This window comes from Zophobas morio, unplaced genomic scaffold, assembly GCF_036711695.1.
Source record: "Zophobas morio isolate AGI-343-1 ecotype UQ-CSIRO unplaced genomic scaffold, CSIRO_AGI_Zmor_V1 ptg000008l, whole genome shotgun sequence".
Taxonomy (NCBI): Eukaryota; Metazoa; Arthropoda; class Insecta; order Coleoptera; family Tenebrionidae; genus Zophobas; species Zophobas morio.
The window spans coordinates 3,352,876-3,373,242 of record NW_026972113.1 but is presented as its reverse complement, the minus strand read 5'-3'; the positions used below and the strand labels follow the sequence as shown (position 1 = coordinate 3,373,242).

The 20,367-nt window shown below is 36.2% G+C and overlaps 1 protein-coding gene across 1 annotated transcript in view; it reads right to left on the bottom strand.

The window, feature by feature from the left end:
* LOC135125074 (neuropeptide SIFamide receptor-like) overlaps nucleotides 1-17,450 on the bottom strand; it is a 123,358-nt gene extending 105,908 nt beyond the window's left edge. Inside the window, exon 1 of the mRNA XM_064050404.1 lies at nucleotides 16,975-17,450. Within this exon, the coding sequence (XP_063906474.1) occupies nucleotides 16,975-17,446 (472 nt within the window). The 5' untranslated portion in view covers nucleotides 17,447-17,450. The remainder of the gene's footprint in view (nucleotides 1-16,974) is intronic.
* Nucleotides 17,451-20,367: the final 2,917 nt, after the last annotated feature.

Here is a 20,367-nt window from a genome sequence, read left to right as displayed (position 1 = left end):
TATACATTTGAAATTCTCCACTCAAGCAAATTCCGGTGAGAACATGAAACTAAAAAGAACTCTTGAAGGAAATAACCTGCGTTATTACGCTCGCCCATAAAAATCTTTAACGTCGCCTCTAACTTTGCACCGCATACAAACTTGGGGAAGTTGCTTGAAATAAAACTTCGCTCAATTTGATTTTTAATTTCAACAAAGGTTCTTCAGTCAAGGAGATGAATTTTCTAAGACGTTATCGATTCAGACAATTACCCCATAAAAATGTAAATGACTCTTTATTGGTCGCTCGTAAAGACTCGGAATGATGGAAACAGCGAAATAGTAACTCATCAAGTAATTGCGGGGGTGGGGAGGTTAAATTCGTGTAAATCTCGATAATTTGGTCGAAAGTATTTTTTCGGCAAATTTACGAAATGACGTCATCAATTTTGCATGCAAAACTGGGACGGCAGCTCTTTGTGCAGGTAACTGCCTGGCTGCAAGTCGTAAATTAGTGGAAGTCGAAGACGAAATCGCATTTTTGTAATAACCAAATTAAAAAGAAATAAATTTTATTTTCCGTTACAAATACCTCGACACAAGTACGGACATTGTCAAAAATATATTATATTATCAACCGGAATAGTGCTATCTGAGCAATATGCGCTGTTCAAAATGTTGATGTTTATACATCGGAGGAATGTCACGTAGACATTTGTTTGATTTGAGTGAGTTTATCACCTCAGAGCAAATGACTAAAATTATTCATAAGCCTCTATTGAACAAAATATTCTGAATGTTATTATAATTCTTACCTTATTAAGATTTAGAATCAAAAGTGGCCCCACCCACCCACCCCTAATCCGTTTTGATCAGTCATTTTATTGGCTTTGAGACAGAAGTTGAATTTTTAATTAACAAATCAGAGAATCTAGGATTATATTTTTTTTACAAAATTTCATTCTACAATTTTTTTTTTTTTTTTCGAAACTTTGTTGTCAGTGTTTACACTTAAATAATAAACCAATAAATTGCGTAAAGTAGACACAATGAGGTACAATTGTAAACGTCGCCCCTCTTCTCCAAGCCAAGTGGGAGGAGCATCGATAATTTTGTTTTTAAATATAATTCTCACGTCGGTATGCTTATTTAACACCAGCTTAATACTTGATAGATATTTTTTTTAACAATTTATCTATTTTCTCATCAATGCTTTAACAAATTTGTCTAAAATTCTAATAAGATAATAACATTGGTATTAATTAACAACAAGAGGAGTGGTCACTAGAATGAGGAGGGGGTGGGTGGGCGGGGCTACTGCTTTCTTATAAAGGACTCTGTTGGAAAAAGTTAAACATAGCCCCGCCCACCCACCCGTTCTCTAATTTTGTTCATCTGAAATAAGAAATAAATCTTATAGCAAACAGTGTAACAAAAAATTACGATTAGCTCTTTTTTTTTCTTTTTTTTTGGTGCCTACGTTCTATATAAAATTCCATTCTCACTCTACAGAAGAACATATAATTAACCCCGCCCACCCACCCCGTCTCTATAACATTACCTGCTAAGAAAGACTGATTTTGGCAAATTAGATCTTTCTAAGAAATTAGAGGGCGTGTGGGCGGGGTTAGTACCTGCTAAGATAAAACTGATTTTGGCAAATGACATATCTTCTAAGAAAAAAGAGGGTGGGTGGGCGGGGCTAGTACCTGACAAGATAAGAGTAATTTTGGCAAATGAGATACCCTCTAAGAAAAGAGAGGGTGGGTGGGCGGGGCTAGTAATTTCTAAGATAAGACTGATTTTGCCAAATGACATACCTTCTAACAAAAGTTCGGGTAGAGGGGATACCATTTTACAAAATCAATTTTCTCTTGGCAAGTACTAGCCCCGCCCACCCACCCAATTTCACTTTTAAAAAAAGTTGTCTAAAAATTCTGAAAAAATTCAGGGATGTAGATTTCGACACGCTGATTCCAAAAATATAGCGTGTTGATGGCCACGGAGCAACATTTTAGAAAGAATCGGTACGAAATGCGCATTTTTAGAAATTTCTAAAAATTTCGATATTTCAACTGTCGATTTCGGAAAAACCGTTGGAGTTATCAAAAAAACGGGACCGGAAATGAGTTCTAGAGCTCGAAATCTACAAGAAAATGTATTTAGTTAAGTTTCGAAAATGTCAAATTTTGGCAAAAATTTGAAGAAGGGGGGACCATTGGAAAAATGTCACTTTTACTAAAGATGTCTAAAAATTCTGAAAAAAATCAGGAACGTAGATCTCGACATGCTGATTCCAAAACTATAGCGTGTTGATGGTCACGGAGCAACATTTTAGAAAGAATCGGTACGAAATGCGAATTTTTGGAAATTTCTAAAAATTTCGATATTTCAACAGTCGATTCCGGAAAAACCGTTGGAATTATCAAAAAAACGAGACCGGAAATGAGTTGTAGAGCTCGAAATCTACAGCAAAATGTATTTAGTTAAGTTTCGAAAATGCCAAATTTTGTCAAAAATTTAAAAAAGGAGGGACCATTGGAAAAATTTCACTTTTACAAAAGTTGTCTAAAAATTCTGAGAAAAATTCAGGGATGTAGATCTCGACATGCTGATTCCAAAAATATAGCGTGTCGATGGTCACGGAGCAACATTTTAGAAAGAATCGGTACGAAATGCGAATTTTTGGAAATTTCTAAAAATTTCGATATTTCAACAGTCGATTCCGGAAAAACCGTTGGAGTTATCAAAAATCGGGACCGGAAATGAGTTCTAGAGCTCGAAATCTACAAGAAAATGTTTTTAGTTAAGTTTCGAAAATGTCAAACTTTGTCAAAAATTTAAAAAAGGGGGACCACTGGAAAAATTTCACTTTTACAAAAGTTGTCTAAAAATTTTGAAAAAATTCAGGGATGTAGATCTCGACATGCTGATTCCAAAAATATAGCATGTGGATGGATCGGGAGCAACATTTTAGAAAGAATCGGTACGAAATTCGAATTTTTGGAAATTTCTAAATCTTTCGAAACTTCAACAGTCGATTCCGGAGAAACCGTTGGAGTTATCAAAAAAACAAAACCGGAAATGTGTTCTAGAGCTCGAAATCTACAACAAAATGTATTTAGTTAAGTTTCGAAAATGTCAAATTTTGGCAAAAATTTGAAGAAAGTGGGACCATTGCCTAAAAATTCTGAAAAATTTCAGGGATGAAGATCTCGACATGCTGATTCCAGAAATATAACGTGTCGATGGTCACGGAGCAACATTTTCGAAAGAATCGGTACGAAATGCGAATTTTTGGAAAAATTCTAAAAATTTCGATATTTCAACAGTCGATTACGGAAAAACCGTTGGAGTTATCAAAAAAACGGGACCAGAAATGAGTTCTAGAGCTCGAAATCCACGAGAAAATGTATTTAGTTAGCAAGAACTAGCCCCGCCCACCCACCCTTTATTTTATTAGAGGGTATTTCATCTGCCAAAATCAAGATAAGACTGATTTTGGCTAATGAGATCCTTCCAAGAAAATAGAGGGCGGGTGGGCGGGATTAATACCTACTAAGATAAAACTGATTTGCGTAAATGACATATCTTCAAAGAAAAAAGAGGGTGGGTGGGCGGGACTAGTACCTGATAAGATAAGAGTAATTTTGGCAAATAAAATACCCTCTAAGAAAAGAGAGGGCGGGTGGGCGGGGCTAGTAATTTCTAAGATAAAACTGATTTTGCCAAATTATATACCTTCTAACAAAATTTCGGGTAGAGGGGATATCATTTTGCAAAATCAATTTTACCTTGGCAATTATTGGCCCCGGCCACCCACCCTTCATTTTTTTCGAAGGTATGCCATTTGGCAATTTCAGTTTTATCTTAGCAAGTACTAGCCCCGCCCACCCACCCTTTATTTTCAAGGAGGGTATGTCATCTGCCAAAATCAATCTTATCTTGGCAAGTACTAGCTCCACCCACCCGGCTTTTATTTTCTTAAAGGACTAATACCTGCTAAGATAAGACTGATTTTGGCTAATGAGATCCTTCTAAGAAAATAGAGGGCGGGAGGGCGGGGTTAATACCTGCTAAGATAAGAGTAATTTTGGCAAATAAGCTACCTTCTAAGAAAAGAGAGGGCGGGTGGGCGGGGCTAGTAATTTCTAAGATAACACTGATTTTGCCAAAAGACACCTTCTAACAAAAGTTCGGGTAGAGGGGATATCATTTTACAAAATCAATTTTATCTTGGCAAGTACTAGCCCCGCCCGCCCTCCCTTTATTTTTCTTAAAAGGTATGTCGTCTGCCAGAATCAGTCTTATCTTGGCTAATACTAGCTCCACCCACCCGCCTTTTATTTTCTTAGAGGGCTAATACCTGCTAAGAAACGACTGATTTTGGCTAATGAGATCCTTCTAAGAAGGTAGAGGGCGGGTTGGCGGGGATGGTACTTGCTAAGGAAAAAGAGGGTGGGTGGGCGGGGCTAGTACCTGATAAGATAAGAGTGATTTTGGCATATGAGATACCCTCTAAGAAAAAAGAGGGCGGGTGGGCGGGGCTAGTACCTGCTAAAATAAGACCTATTTTGCAAATGGCATATCCTCTAAGAAATTTAATTAAATTATTATAAGAAAAGACACTAGAAGCTCTTTCAAATTCTTTCCAAACAGGAATACCTAGAACCTCAAGGTTGTTTTAAATTTTCCAAAAAAAAAAACTGGGTCCCAAAATTAACGCAAAAGCAAGTCAGGTCAGAATTTTCCAAAAATAAAACACCAAAGTCCCCCAAAATTGTGTTGTTTAGTTTAAACGTAACAAAAGAACCAATTTTAAAATCATTATAACTCCACCAAAATATGAGAAAGAATTTTTTTACTATTTTTCCCGGACCTACCAGTTGATTGTTAAGACCTTAGCGGAGAGTTAATCCGCCATTTTCCAGACACCCGATATATTTTGTTTAAAAATGTATCATGCTTATCATAACTTATTATGTTATTTTATTCAGTGTAAAACCCATTTACAATGGACGGACAGACGGACAGACGGACAGACGGACAGACAGACGGTCAGACGGAAACGGGAGACCTATTTCTTCGTACTGTAGATGTCATGCAAGGTTTCGGCCGACGGACTCGATCACAATACTTCCTTCGCTTACGTTCGGGATATAAAAAGCAGGAAGTTGGGATCATTTGAAACAAAGGTGCAGCCCGTGTTCTGGGGCACCCGTTACAATAGACGATAAATCAAACCGATTCAATTAGACGATTAAAATTCCAATAAATTCCGTGGTTGAGTTAACCTACATTTATAATGATTAACGTTGGGTTAAATATCAGTTCTTGTACCGCGTCCCGTGTTTAACGCCGCAGTGATAAGGAGTAAATTTAGGTCATTAGTGTCCTTCCTGTGGGATTTCCAGGACTACAACTTCACTGCATCTTTTATCAAGTTTATAATAAAATCCACCCGGAAGTCCCCCTGGCACAAATCCAGGGAAAAAATCTACACACTTGCTTCCACATTTTTTACCCGACTTGTTACAATCGATCCTGATCCGCTGCACATCCTACATTTATACGAAAACTTTCCAGCCGCATGAATTATGCAACTTTGAATCGAAACTTCCAACTTCATGTTCCCTCAAAATACCGCACTATTGTACATGTTTTGCAACGGTAGCATCGATTTTCTCCGGGTTTAATTAAATACGAACTATTCCAAAGCGGCATTCAAATGTGGCGCTGGAAATAATCGGCATTTTTGTAAAATGACGCAAAGTGTATCCGTTCGAGCACTCTTCAAGTCCGACGATCAATCGACCGGTTCGAGTTTCTGCAGGAAATTGTCGGAACGACGACGCGATGCTTTTATTTCGCGTAAAGTGTGAATATGGGAAGGTGGAAATGCGCGATAGATCAGGAATTACCATCCCGGGGAAATCGTGCAAAGCCGGCAAAACTACCCCTAACTATTGAAATTTTCATAAAACAAGTCCGCGGCGCAAAAATTAACATTGAAAATGCTTTCTTGTTAGCGATGTTTTTCTGTTTACCCGGACCCTACAAAGCCTCTCCCGGGAATCACCTACACCTCCACTATATTTATTTAGTTCCGAACGTTGACCCCGGCCGATATCGCCAATTAAGCCTTTAATCTCCCAATAAACAAAATCCTCTTTCATCGATTTAGCTCTTGACACGGCTCCGACAAAAATCGCCTCATGAAAAATACACCACGAGGGCTATAATTAGTTGGGGATGTTTCTCAGGCCTCATAAATATTTATCTGGTTTTGTCGGGGTCTTTAAATTCACTTTCTTTAGGCTCGGGCAGAGTCCAGAGCTTAAATTCTGCAGTAATCGCATTGCCGAGATTGGGGCTCGGAATTCCGAGCTGAGACTTGAGTTTGCATATAATGTGGAAAATGGGTGATGTTTGTGCTGGAAGCAGCTGAAACAACGTGTGGGGAGAGAAAACATTAATCTCGTGGAAGGGGGTTAATTAACTGGAGGATAAATATTGGTGGGAGTGTGTGACGGATGAAATATTTTCACTCGTCGATTATGTTTAAGTAAAAATATCTCAACTATGTATTAAACGTTTCAGCTTTAATCGCCACTTATCAAAAATGAACCCCGTCCAGCTTTCAAGCTTTTCCCATGCAATAAAATCCGATAGCCTCGATAGCTTGTTATTGCCTTTTCCCTAAGCCTCGTACCGAACATTAATCTTTCGATTTGTACAAACTTCCCCATTCTTGAAATTAGTCACGAAAACTCGGGCCTATCGGACCGATTTTTCCACTTCGCCTGCGCCACTATTGTTCACAAATTAAATCCCTTAATTAATTCTCTCCGGCTCCTCAAACTTTAAAAATCCGCCGAATCCATTTCGGAAAATCGCCGCAATTACAAGAACAAAATGCGACTGGGCGTTCGTACGGCGCGGCCATAAAAATTTGATGACGTCAGCTGCTCCCAACAACCCCATTAATCCGAATCCGGATGTAAAAAAATACGAGTTTTCATTTTTGCGGGCACGGTGATGCGGCGATTTAAATTATTGGGGTGATTGGCAAGTGCAAGGGTAGTGTTTGTTGTTTGGAGTTTGCGACGAGTTATTGTCGAAGTTTTTGATGGAATCTGTTTTTCAGGACGATGACCTGAGTTCTTGCGGATAGGAAATGTCATCAATCTTTTTTTGGCGCACCTTTTCAGGCGTTATTAAGGGTGGTTTAATAGATTTCGGGCGGGGAGGCGCGACATGCAGATTTAGGGAGCGCTAAGGCGCGTTTTTCACACGGAACGAACTATTGAAAGAGTAGATAAGAATGCTGGAAACAGTATTAATGGTTTATTTGGATAAAGTGCCGTTTTTACTTGGCAATAAGAAAATTGGTATAAATTGGTTGCGAGTTACAATCTCTTGGAAATTTTTCGACCAGAATGAAGAGTTGTCTAGACAACGCTTGAGTAGGATAAGTTCAGTTGATCCTTCACTTTCAGATCACGGAGGAATAAAGTTAAAAGTTAAAATACCGTATAAATATAAAACAGCTAGCTTAAATAAAGTTATAAGGCCATTGACAATGTGGATAATTTCATTTGTATAATTTGCTTTCCGACGCTGACTGAAGCTTTGTCTATCTTATATACTTTCAGGAATTTCAGAGTTTTAAAGGATATACATAAATGTTCTGGAGATACCAGAAAGTTTAAAATTTCTTGATGTTTATAATACTCCTGGGATAGCTGTGATTCCTGACACTTTAAAGGTACTAGAGATTCTAAAATTTGTTACACTGAGTTTATTCACCGTCATCGGTAATTGTTGGAATGTTAATGCCTTGTGAACAACCATATCCAGAAAAAAAGACACATAATTTTAGACTCCAATAATTCCAGATATTTCAAAGAATCCGCGGATCATTTTTTGCTAAGATAAAACTGATTTTGGCAATGATATACCCTCTAAGAAAAGAGAGGGTGGGTGGGCGGGGCTAGTACCTGCTAAGATAAGACTGATTTCCGCAAATGACGTATCCTCTAAGAAAGGAGAGGGTGGGTGGGCGGGGCTAGTATCTGCTCAGATAACACTAAGAAGAAAAAATTTCAATTTTAAAAAAGTTGTCTAAAAATTTTGAAAAAATTCGAGGACGTAGATGTCGACATGCTGATTCCAAAAATATAGTATGATGCTAGTCGCGGAGCAACATTTTCGAAACAATCGGTACGAAAAGCGAATTTTTGGAAATTTCTAAAAATTTCGATATTTCAACAGTCGATTCCGGAAAAATCGTTGGAGTTATCACAGAAACGAAACAGGAAGTGAGTTCTAGAGCTCGAAATCTACAAGAAAATGTATTTAGTTAAGTTTCGAAAATGTCAAATTTTGGCAAAAATTTGAAGAAGGGGGGCCATTGGAAAAATTTCACTTTGACAAAAGTTGTCTTAAAATTCTGAAAAAATTCAGGGACGTAGATCTCGACATGCTGGTTTCAAAAATATAGCGTGTCGATGGTCACGGAGCAACATTTTAGAAAGAATCGGTACGAAAAGCGAACTTTTGGAAATTTCTAAAAATTCCGATATTTCAACAGTCGATTCCGGAAAAACCGTTGGAGTTATCAAAAAAACGAGACCGGAAATGAGTTCTAGAGCTCCAAATCTACAAGAAAATGTATTTAGTTAAGTTTCGAAAATGTTAAATTTTGGCAAAAATTTGTAGAAGGGGGGACCATTGGAAAAATTTCACTTTGACAAAAGTTGTCTAAAAATTCTGAAAAAATTCAGGGACGTAGATCTTGACATGCTGATTCCAAAAATATAGCGTGTCGATGGTCACGGAGCAACATTTTAGACAGAATCGGTGCGAAAAGAGAATTTTTGGAAAAGTTCTAAAAATTCCGATATTTCAACAGTCAATTCCGGAAAAACCGTTGGAGTTATCAAAAAAACGAAACCGGAAATGAGTTCTAGAGCTCGAAATCTACAAGAAAATATATTTAGTTAAGTTTCGAAAATGTCAAATTTTGGCAAAAATTTCAAGAAGGGGGGACCATTGGAAACATTTCACTTTTACAAAAGTTGTCTAAAAATTCTGAAAAAATTCAGGGACGTAGATCTCGACATGCTGATTCCAAAAATATAGCGTGTTGATAGTCACGGAGCAACATTTTCGAAGGAATCGCTACGAAATGCGAATTTTTGACAATTTCTAAAAATTCCAATATTTCAACAGTCGATTCCGGAAAAACCGTTGCAATTATCAAAGAAACGGGACCGGAAATGAGTTCTAGACCTCGAAATCTACAAGAAAATGTATTTAGTTAAGTTTCGAAAATGTCAAATTTTGGCAAACATTGGAAAAATTTCACTTTTTCAAAAGTTGTCTAAAAATTCTGAAAAAATTCAAGGACGTAGATTTCGACATGCTGATTCCAAAAATATAGTATGTTGATGGTCACGGACGAACATTTTAGAAAGAATCGGGACGAAATTCGAATTTTTGGAAATTTCTAAAAATTTCGATATTTCAACAGTCGATTCCGGAAAAACCGTTGGAGTTATCAAAAAAACTAGACCAGAAATGAGTTCTAGAGCTCGGAATCTACAAGAAAATGTATTTAGTTAAGTTTCGAAGATGTCAAATTGTGGCAAAAATTTGAAGAATGGGGGAACCATTGGAAAAATTTCACTTCTCAAAAAGTTGTCCAAAAATTGTAAAAAAATTCAGAGATGTAGATCTCGACATGCTGATTCCAAAACTATAGCGTGTCGATGGTCATGGAGCAACATTTTAGAAAGAATCGGTACGAAATGCGAATTTTTGGAAATTTCTAAAAATTCCGATATTTCAACAGTCGATTCCGGAAAAACCGTTGGAGTTATCAAAAAAACGAGACCGGAAATGAGTTCTAGAGCTCGAAATCTACAAGAAAATGTATTTAGTTGAGTTTCGAAAATGTCAAATTTTGGCAAAAATTTGAGGAAGGGGGGACCATTGGAAAAATTTCACTTTTACAAAAGTTGTCTAAAAATTCTGAAGAAATTCAGGGACGTAGATCTCGACATGCTGATTCCAAAAATATAGCGTGTCGATGGTCACGGAGCAACATTTTAGAAAGAATCGGTACGAAAAGCGAATTTTTGTTGGAATTATCAAAAAAACGAGACCGGAAATGAGTTCTAGAGCTCGAAATCTACAAGAAAATGTATTTAGTTAAGTTTCGAAAATGTTAAATTTTGGCAAAAATTTGAAGAAGGGGGGACCATTGGAAAAACTTCACTTTTAAAAAACTTGTCCAAAAATTGTGAAAAAATTCAGGGATGTGGATCTCGACATGCCGATCTCAAAAATATAGCATATTGATAGTCACGGAGCAACATTTTAGAAAGAATCGATACGAAATGCGAATTTTTAACAATTTCTCAAAATTTCGATATTTCAACGGTCGATTCTGGAAAAACGGTTGCACTTATCAAACAAACGATGCCCGAAGTGAGTTCTAGAGCTCGAAATCTACAAGAAAATGTATTTAGTCAAGTTTCGAAAATGTCAAATTTTGACAAACATTTGAAGAAGAGGGGACCATTGGAAAAATTTCACTTTTACAAAAGTTGTCTAAAAATTCTGAAAAAATTCAGGGACGTAGATCTCGAGATAATGATTCCAAAAATATAGCATGTTGATGGTCACGGAACAACTTTTCAGAAAGAATCGGTACGAAATGCGAATTTTTAGAAATTTTTAAAAATTTCGATTTTTCAACAGTCGATTCCGGAAAAACCGTTGGAGTTATCAAAAAAACGAGATCAGAAATGGCTTCTAGAGCTCGAAATCTACAAGAAAATGTATTTTGTTAAGTTTCGAAAATGTCAAATTTTGGCAAAAATTTGAAGAAGGGGGGACCATTGAAAAAATTTCACTTTTAAAAAAGTTGTCCAAAAATTATGAAAAAATCCAGGGACGTAGATCTCGACATGCTGACTCCAAAAATATAGCGTGTCGATGGTCCCGGAGCAACATTTTAGAAAGAACCGGTACGAAATGCGAATTTTTGGAAATTTCTAAAAATTTCAATGTTTCAACGGTCGATTCCGGAAAAACGGTTGAAGTTATCAAAGAAACGAAACCGGAAGTGAGTTCTACAGCTCGAAATCTACAAGAAAAAGTATTTAGTTAAGTTTCGAAAATGTCAAAAATTGGCCGAAATTTGAAGAAGGGGGGACCATTGGAAAAATTTCACTTTTACAAAAGTTGTCTAAAAATTGTGAAAAAATTCAGGGACATAGATCTCGATAAGCTGATTACAAAAATATAGCATGTCGATGGTCACGGAGCAACATTTTCGAAAGAATCAGTACGAAATGCGAATTTTTGAAAATTTTTAAAAATTTCGATATTTCAACAGTCGATTCCGGGCAAACCGTTGGAGTTATCAAAAAAACGAGACTGGAAATGAGTTCTAGACCTGGAAATCTACAAGAAAATGTATTTAGTTAAGTTTCGAAAATGTCAAATTTTGGCAAAAATTTGAAGAAGGGGGGACCATTGAAAAAATTTCACTTTTAAAAAAGTTGTCCAAAAATTATGAAAAAATCCAGGGACGTAGATCTCGACATGCTGACTCCAAAAATATAGCGTGTCGATGGTCTCGGAGCAACATTTTTGAAAAAATCGGTAGGAAAGGCGAATTTTTGGAAATTTCTAAAAATTCCGATATTTCAACAGTCGATTCCTGAAAAACCGTTGGAGTTATCAAAAAAACGAGACCGGAAATGAGTTCTAGAGCTCGAAATCTACAAGAAACTGTATTTAGTTGAGTTTCGAAAATGTCAAATTTTGTCAAAAATTTGAAGAAAGGGGGACCATTGGAAAAGTTTCACTTTTACAAGTTGTCCAAAAATTCTGAAAAAATTCAGGGATGTAGATCTCGACATGCTGATTCCAAAAATATGGCGCGTCGATGGTCACGGAGCAACATTTTAGAAAGAATCGGTACGAAATGCGAATTTTTGGAAATTTCTAAAAATTCCGATATTTCAACAGTCGATTCCGGAAAAACCGTTGGAATTATCGAAAAACGAGACCAGAAGTGAGTTCTCGAGCTCGAAATCTACAAGAAAATGTGTTTAGTTAAGTTTCGAAAATGTCAAATTTTGGCAAAAATTTGAAGAAGGGGGGACCATTGGAAAAATTTCACTTTTACAAAAGTTGTCTAAAAATTCTGAAAAAATTCAGGGACGTAGATCTCAACATGCTGATTTCAAAAATATAGCGTGTCGATGGTCACGGAGCAAAACTTTAGAAAGAATCGGTACGAAATGAGAATTTTTGAAAATTTCTAAAAATTTCGATATTTCAACGGTCGATTCCGGAAAAACGGTTGCACTTATCAAACAAACGATGCCCGAAGTGAGTTCTAGAGCTCGAAATCTACAAGAAAATGTATTTAGTTAAGTTTCGAAAATGTCAAATTTTGACAAAAATTTGAAGAAGAGGGGACCATTGGAAAAATTTCACTTTTACAAAAGTTGTCTAAAAATTCTGAAAAAATTCAGGGACGTAGATCTCGAGATAATGATTCCAAAAATATTGCATGTTGATGGTCACGGAACAACTTTTCAGAAAGAATCGGTACGAAATGCGAATTTTTAGAAATTTTTAAAAATTTCGATTTTTCAACAGTCGATTCCGGAAAAACCGTTGGAGTTATCAAAAAAATGAGATCAGAAATGACTTCTAGAGCTCGAAATCTACAAGAAAATGTGTTTAGTTAAGTTTCGAAAATGTCAAATTTTGGCAAAAATTTGAAGAAGTGGGGACCATTGGAAAAATTTCACTTTTACAAAAGTTGTCTAAAAATTCTGAAAAAATTCAGGGACGTAGATCTCGACATGCTGATTCCAAAAATATAGCGTGTTGATAGTCACGGAGCAACATTTTCGAAGGAATCGCTACGAAATGCGAATTTTTGACAATTTCTCAAAATTTCGATATTTCAACAGTCGATTCCGGAAAAACCGATGGAGTTATCAAAAAAACGAAACCGGAAATGAGTTCTAGAGCTCGAAATCTACAAGAAAATGTATTTGGTTGAGTTTCGGAAACGTAAAATTTTGGCAAGAATTTGAAGAAGGGGGGACCATCGGAAAAATTTCACTTTTACAAAAGTTGTCAAAAAATTGTGAAAAAATTCAGGGATGTAGATCTCAACATGCTGACTTAAAAAATATAGCGCGTCGATGGTCACGGAGTAGCATTTTCGAAAGAATCAGTACGAAATGCGAATTTTTGAAAATTTTTAAAAATTTCGATATTTCAACAGTCGATTCCGAACAAACCGTTGGAGTTATCAAAAAAACGAGACTGGAAGTGAGTTCTAGAGCTCGAAATCTACAAGAAAATGTATTTAGTTAAGTTTCGAAAATGTCAAATTTTGGCAAAAATTTGAAGAAGGGGGGACCATTGAAAAAATTTCACTTTGACAAAAGTTGTCTAAAAATTCTGAAAAAATTCAGGGACGTTGATCTCGACATGCTGATTCCAAAAATATAGCGTGTCGATGGTGACGGAGCAACATTTTAGAAAGAATCGGTACGAAAAGCGAATTTTTGGAAATTTCTAAAAATTCCGATATTTCAACAGTGGATTCCGGAAAAACCGTTGGAGTTATCAAAAAAACGAGACCGGAAATGAGTTCTACAGCTCGAAATTTGCAAGAAAATGTATTTAATTAAGTTTCGAAAATGTCAAATTTTGGCAAAAATTTGAAGAAGGGGGGACCATTGGAAAAATTTCACTTTGACAAAAGTTGTCTAAACACTCTGAAAAAATTCAGGAACGTAGATCTCGACATGCTGATTCCAAAAATATAGCGTGTCGATGGTCACGGAGCAACATTTTAGAAAGAATCAGTACGAAATGCGAATTTTTGAAAATTTTTAAATATTTCGATATTTCAACAGTCGATTCCGGACAAACCGTTGGAGTTATCAAAAAAACGAGACTGGAAGTGTGTTCTAGAGCTCGAAATCTACAAGAAAATGTATTTAGTTAAGTTTCGAAAATGTCAAATTTTGGCAAAAATTTGGAGAAGGGAAAAATTTCACTTTTACAAAAGTTGTCTAAAAATTCTGAAAAAATTCAGGGACGTAGATCTCGACATGCTGATTCCAAAAATATAGCGTGTCGATGGTCACGGAGCAACATTTTCTAAAGAATCGGTACGAAATTCGAATTTTTGGAAATTTCTAAAAATTTCGATATTTCAATAGTCGATTTCGGAAAAATCGTTGGAGTTATCAAAAAAACGAAACCGGAAATGAGTTCTAGAGCTCAAAATCAACAAGAAAATGTATTTAGTTGAGTTTCGAAAATATCAAATTTTGGCAAAAATTTTAAGAAAGGGGGGACCATTGGAAAAATTTCACTTTTACAAAAGTTGTCTAAAAATTCTGAAAAAATTCAGGGACGTAGATCTCAACATGCTGACTCCAAAAATATATCGTGTCGATGGTCACGGAGCAATGTTTTAGAAAGAATCGGTACGAAATGCGAATTTTTGAAAATTTCTAAAAATTCCGATATTTCAACAATCGATTCCGGAAAAACCGTTGGAGTTATCAAAAAAACGAGACCGGAAATGAGTTCTAGAGCTCGAAATCTACAAGAAAATGTATTTAGTTGAGTTTCGAAAATGTCAAATTTTGGCAAAATTTTGAAGAAGAGGGGACCATTGAAAAAGTTTCACCTTCACAAAAGTTGTCTAAAAATTCTGAAAAAAATCAAGGACGTAGATCTCGACATGTTGACTCCAAAAATATAGCGTGTCGATGGTCACGGAGCAACACATAAGGAAGAATCGGTACGAAAAGCGAATTTTTGGAAATTTCTAAAAATTTCGATTTCAACAGTCGACTCCGGAAAAACCGTTGATGTTATCAAAAAAACGGGACCGGAAATGAGTTCTAGAGCCCGAAATCCACAAAAAAATGTATTCAGTTAAGTTTCGATAATATCAAATTTTGGCAAAAATTTGAAGAAGGGGGGACCATTGGAAAAATTTCACTTTTACCAAAGTTGTCTAAAAATTCTGAAAAAATTCTGGGATGTAGATCTCGACATGCTGATTCCAAAAATATAGCGTGTCGATGGTCCCGGGACAACATTTTAGAAAGAATCGGTACGAAATGCGAATTTTTGTAAATTTCTAAAAATTCCGAGATTTCAACAGTCGACTTTGGAAAAACTGTTGGAGTTATCAAAAAAACGAGACCGGAAGTGAGTTCTAGAGCTCGAAATCTACAAGAAAATGTATTTAGTTAGGTTTCGAAAATGTCAAATTTTGGCAAACATTGGAAAAATTTCACTTTTTCAAAAGTTGTCTAAAAATTCTGAAAAAATTCAGGGACGTAGATCTCGACATGCTGATTCAAAAAATATAGCGTGTCGATGGTCCCGGGACAACATTTTAGAAAGAATCGGTACGAAATGCGAATTTTTGGAAATTTCTAAAAATTCTGCTATTTCAACAGTCGACTCCGGAGAAACCGTTGGAGTTATCAAAAAAACGGGACCGGAAATGAGTTCTAGAGCTCGAAATCTACAAGAAAATGTATTTAGTTCACTTTCGAAAATGTCAAATTTTGGCAAAAATTTGAAGAAGGGGGGACCATTGGAAAAATTTCACTTTTACAAAAGTTGTCTAAAAATTCTGAAAAAATTGAGAGAGGTAGATCTCGATATGCTGATTCCATAAATATAGCCTGTCGATGGTCACGGAGCAACATTTATGAAAGAAGAAATTTCTAAAAATTCCGATATTTCAACAGTCGATTCTGGAAAAATGGTTAGAGTTATCAAAGAAACGTAACCGGAAGTGATTTCTAGAGCTCGAAATCTACAAGAAAATGTATTTAGTTAAATTTCGAAAATGTCAAAAATTGGCCGAAATTTGATGAAGGAACCATTGGAAAAATTTCACTTTTAAAAACCACACTAGCCCCGCCCACCCACCCTCCTTTTTCTTAGGGCTTATGCCATTTGCCAAAATCAGTTTTATCTTACCAAGTACTAGCCGCGCCCACCCACCCCCTCTTTTCTTAGCGGATATCTCATTTGCCAAAATCAGTCGTATCTTAGCAGCTTCTAGACACCTGGTATATCCTAGAGATCGCAGATATCATAAACATTCCAAATATTTTAATTAGTAGTCAGCGACACTGTAGATTCCAGAAATTTTAAAGATACCGCAGATAATACTACTGACAGAGCAATAAAAAACACTATCAATTTCCGGTGACCTGACAAGACGAAAATTAATTTAAAACTGGATTTTCCAGAAAGGACAATTTTATACTAAAAATAATAACTCAAGATGGTTTGTTACGGAATTAAAAAGTAAATGCAAAAATTGATTATTATTCTAATATCATGGAAAAATGTAAAGTGAATAAGTAAGAAGAGTTTGTGTCGCGACGTCGACGCCGTGTCTGTGTCATATTTGCAGTATAGTAAATTAAGTTTCCACATTCGAGTTAAAAACAACGGCGTTTACAGGATTTCAATATGTATCAATTCACAGAACATATGACCGAGGAATTTACCTGGGACATTTTAAGTCAAATTTAGAAGAGGATTTTACAATACACTGTCTACATCAATTCAAACTTTGAATTAATTAAATTTAAAAGAGTTTTAAAAGAGTTTATTATGCAGAAAAATGTATTGACATGTGTAAGTTTATTTGTGCTGTCACCAAATTTTTAGCGCAGATGAATACAATATATTGCTTATGACTATGACATACATAAACGGGAGAGCCACTATTTCGTCTTGTACAAGCCGCTAAACGCCGCAAAAACACGCAATTAGATCCCCTTCGGAATGACTCTATTACAACACTCCCTCGGCTCGCTTTCCAGCAATAAAAATCCTTAAGTAAACCAATTAGACATAATTACATCCCCAATGAGACATCCACCCCCTTGTACTTACGCACGAAGATGTTAGACATGAGCGTCGCCGGCAGACAGAAAACAATCACCAAGATATCCGCCACCGCCAAGTTAACAATAAAGAAGTTCGTGACGGTCCTCATCCTCGGCGAGCGGAACACCACCGCGATAACAAAGAAGTTCCCCACGATCCCGACCGCGAACACCAGCAGATACGCCACACAGTAGACGGCCGTCATCGCCATCGAGTGCCTGTAGAAGAGCTCGGGCACGAACCCGGCCTCGGTCACGTTGAGCGAGGAGTTGGTGGCCAGCGCGCTGTTCCTGAACTCGAGCACGGCCGTGGCGTGCGCCTCGGAGAAGGGCCCCAGGTACTCCGCCGCCAGCATGTCGGGGGCGGCGGTCGACGCGGCTAGGACGCGAGCAGCGCGGCGGCGGTCGGCGCGGAACTCTTCTTCTTCATCGATGTGGAGGGCCGCCAGATCGAGCATGGAGACGAGTTCGCCGCCCATGAGAAGCACGCGGCGGGCGTCGCGGCGCGAGGGTGAATGCGGAGCGAGCGTCGCGACGCTGGGACGGTGATAAGCGGCTGCGTGGGACGCGGGGGCGCTGGGGCGGAAGGATAAGGAGAGGATGAAAGGTGGTGTGATTAGATCGGGGAATATTTTAATAAATTATGGGGGCGAAGACTTCCGGGGGCGGGGGCGGCGATTAGGAGATGTGTAAGGCTTTCATGCGGTGTCATGGGCCGGAACGTAATGTCATCGTGGGACTTTTAATGGCTTTAAATTGGTCCGAAGTTGGTTACGCAGAACTTCCCTCGCTAGCAACCCAATTTTTTTACGTTTTTACTTTCTGACGTTAAGTCAGTTCAGGTTAACTCAGGCCACGTCAGTTCAGGTCAGGGAAAGTCAAATTGAGTCATGTCAGGTCACGTTGTCATTTCCAGTTAAAACAAGTTACTTCAGGCCAAGTCAAGTTAAATCAAGTGAACTTTCACGTTGTCATTTCATGTCACGTCACGTCAGGTCACATAAAGTCAAGTCCGATAAAGTCAGATAGAGTCATGTCAGGTCCTGTTAAGTCATTTCAGGTTTCAATAAGTCTCATCAGGTAAGGTCAGGTCAGGTTAAATAAAATTGAGTCATTTTAGGTTACGTTAAATCATTTCATGTTTAAAGAAGTCGGACGAAGTCAAGTCAGGTGAAATCAAGTTAAGTCATTTCAGGTCACGTCAAGCCATTTCAAGTTAAAACAAGTTACGTAAGGTAGGGTTAAATGAAACCAAGTTGAGTCATTTCATGTAGAAAAAACGAAATAAAAACCGCCAAAATGAGACTAAAACATGGAGTCAAAAAGCGACAAAAAATAACAAAAAGTCATAAAAGGGCATAGGACTAAATTCAATTGAGTCAAAAAAGCGAAAACAATCTACAGAAAAAATGGAGAAAAAAAAACGTATAATGTTTCCATTTCTCGATGGTTTAATTTTCAATAATACGAATTTTCTCGGTTTTTCTATGTTTCGACATTTCGATTTTTCTCGACTTCTCGATTTCTCGGTTTTTGATTTTTCAGTTTTTCGATTTTTCAGATTTTCGTTTTTTTAAATTTCCCATTTATAGATTTTTCAAATTTTCCATTTCTCACCTTCTCGATTTTTCAATGTTAAAATTTATCGATTTTTCAATTTCTCAACTTTTCGGCACAACACCATTTTGGCAATTTTTTCGTTTCAGGTATTTTTCAGTTTTTTGATATTTTAATTTTAGATTTTTCGGTTTATCGATTCCTCGAATTTTCCACTTTTCGATTTTTCGACTTTTCAGCCTTTCGATATTGCAAATTTTCAATTTTCGAAATTTCGAATTTTCCTTTCCGATTTTCGACTTTCTGTTTTTCAATTCTTCGATTTTTCAAACTTTCGAATTTTCGCATTCTCGATTTTTCAAATTTTCCATTCTTTAGTTCTTAGACTCTTCAATTTCTTTGCTTTTCGCTTTTTCGATGTTGGCATTTTCTATTTTTTTACTTTTCGATTTTTTTTCAACATTTTAAAAGCCCGATTTCTTGATCTTTCGACTTTTGGATTTTTTGATTCCCCAACTTTAAAATTTCTGGATTTTTCAATTTCTCGATTTTTCAACTTCAATTTTTCGGTTTTTGGAGTTTCTTAATTTTTCGATGTCTGGATTTTCCGAATTTTCAATTATCAACATTTTAAATGTCCGATTTCTGGAATTTTCGACATTTTGATTTTTCAATGTTTGGAGATTTCGATTATTCGGCTTTTCAAGTGTTCAATTTCTTGATTTTTTGACTTTTCGATTTGATTTTTGGATTTCCCGACGTTCGAATTCGCAATTTTTGGATTTTCCAACTTTTCGAATTCTCAATCTTTCAATTTTTCAGTTTTCGTTCTTCAAATTTTGAAATTTTCGAAATTTTCTTGGTTTTTCTATTTTTAGACTTTTCGATTTTTCTCGACTTCTAGATTTCTCGTTTTTTGATTTTTCAGTTGTTCGAATTTTCAGATTTTCGTTTTTTAAATTTCCCATTTATCGATTTTTCAATTTTTCCACTTTACGATTTTTTTATTTTTTTTAAATTCCCATTTTTCGATTTTTCAAATTTTCCATTTCTCAACTTCTCGATTTTTCAATGTTAAAATTTATCGATTTTTCGATTTCTCAACTTTTCGGCACAACACTATTTTGGGAATTTTTTCGTTTCAGGTATTTTTCAGTTTTTTGATATTTTAATTTCAGATTTTTCGGTTTATCGATTCCTCGAATTTTCCACTTTTCGATTTTTCGACTTTTCAGCCTTTCGATATTGCAAATTTTCAATTTTCGAAATTTCGAATTTTCTTTTTCGATTTTCGACTTTCTGTTTTTCAATTCTTCGATTTTTCAAACTTTCGAATTTTCGCATTCTCGATTTTTCAAATTTTCCATTCTTTAGTTCTTAGACTCTTCAATTTCTTTGCTTTTCGTTTTTTCCATGTTCGCATTTTCTATTTTTTTACTTTTCGATTTTTTTTCAACATTTTAAAAGCCCGATTTCTTGATTTTTCGACTTTTTGATTTTTGGATGTTTTCGATTTTCAAATTTTTCAATTCTTTGATTTTTCATGTTTTCGATTTTTCAATGTTCGGAAATTTCCATTTTTCAACTTCGAATGTTGATTTTTCGAATTTTGGATTTTTCGATTTTTTGACTTCGATTTCTCGATTTGTGGATTTCCTGAGTTTCGACTTCTCGATTTTTAGATTCTTCAATTTCTCGATTTCAATTTTTTGATTTTTAGTTCTCAAATTTTTTGATTCCTCAACTTTAAAATTTTTGGATTTTTCAATTTCTCGATTTTTCAACTTCAATTTTTCGGTTTTTGGAGTTTCTTGATTTTTCGATGTTTGGATTTTCCGAATTT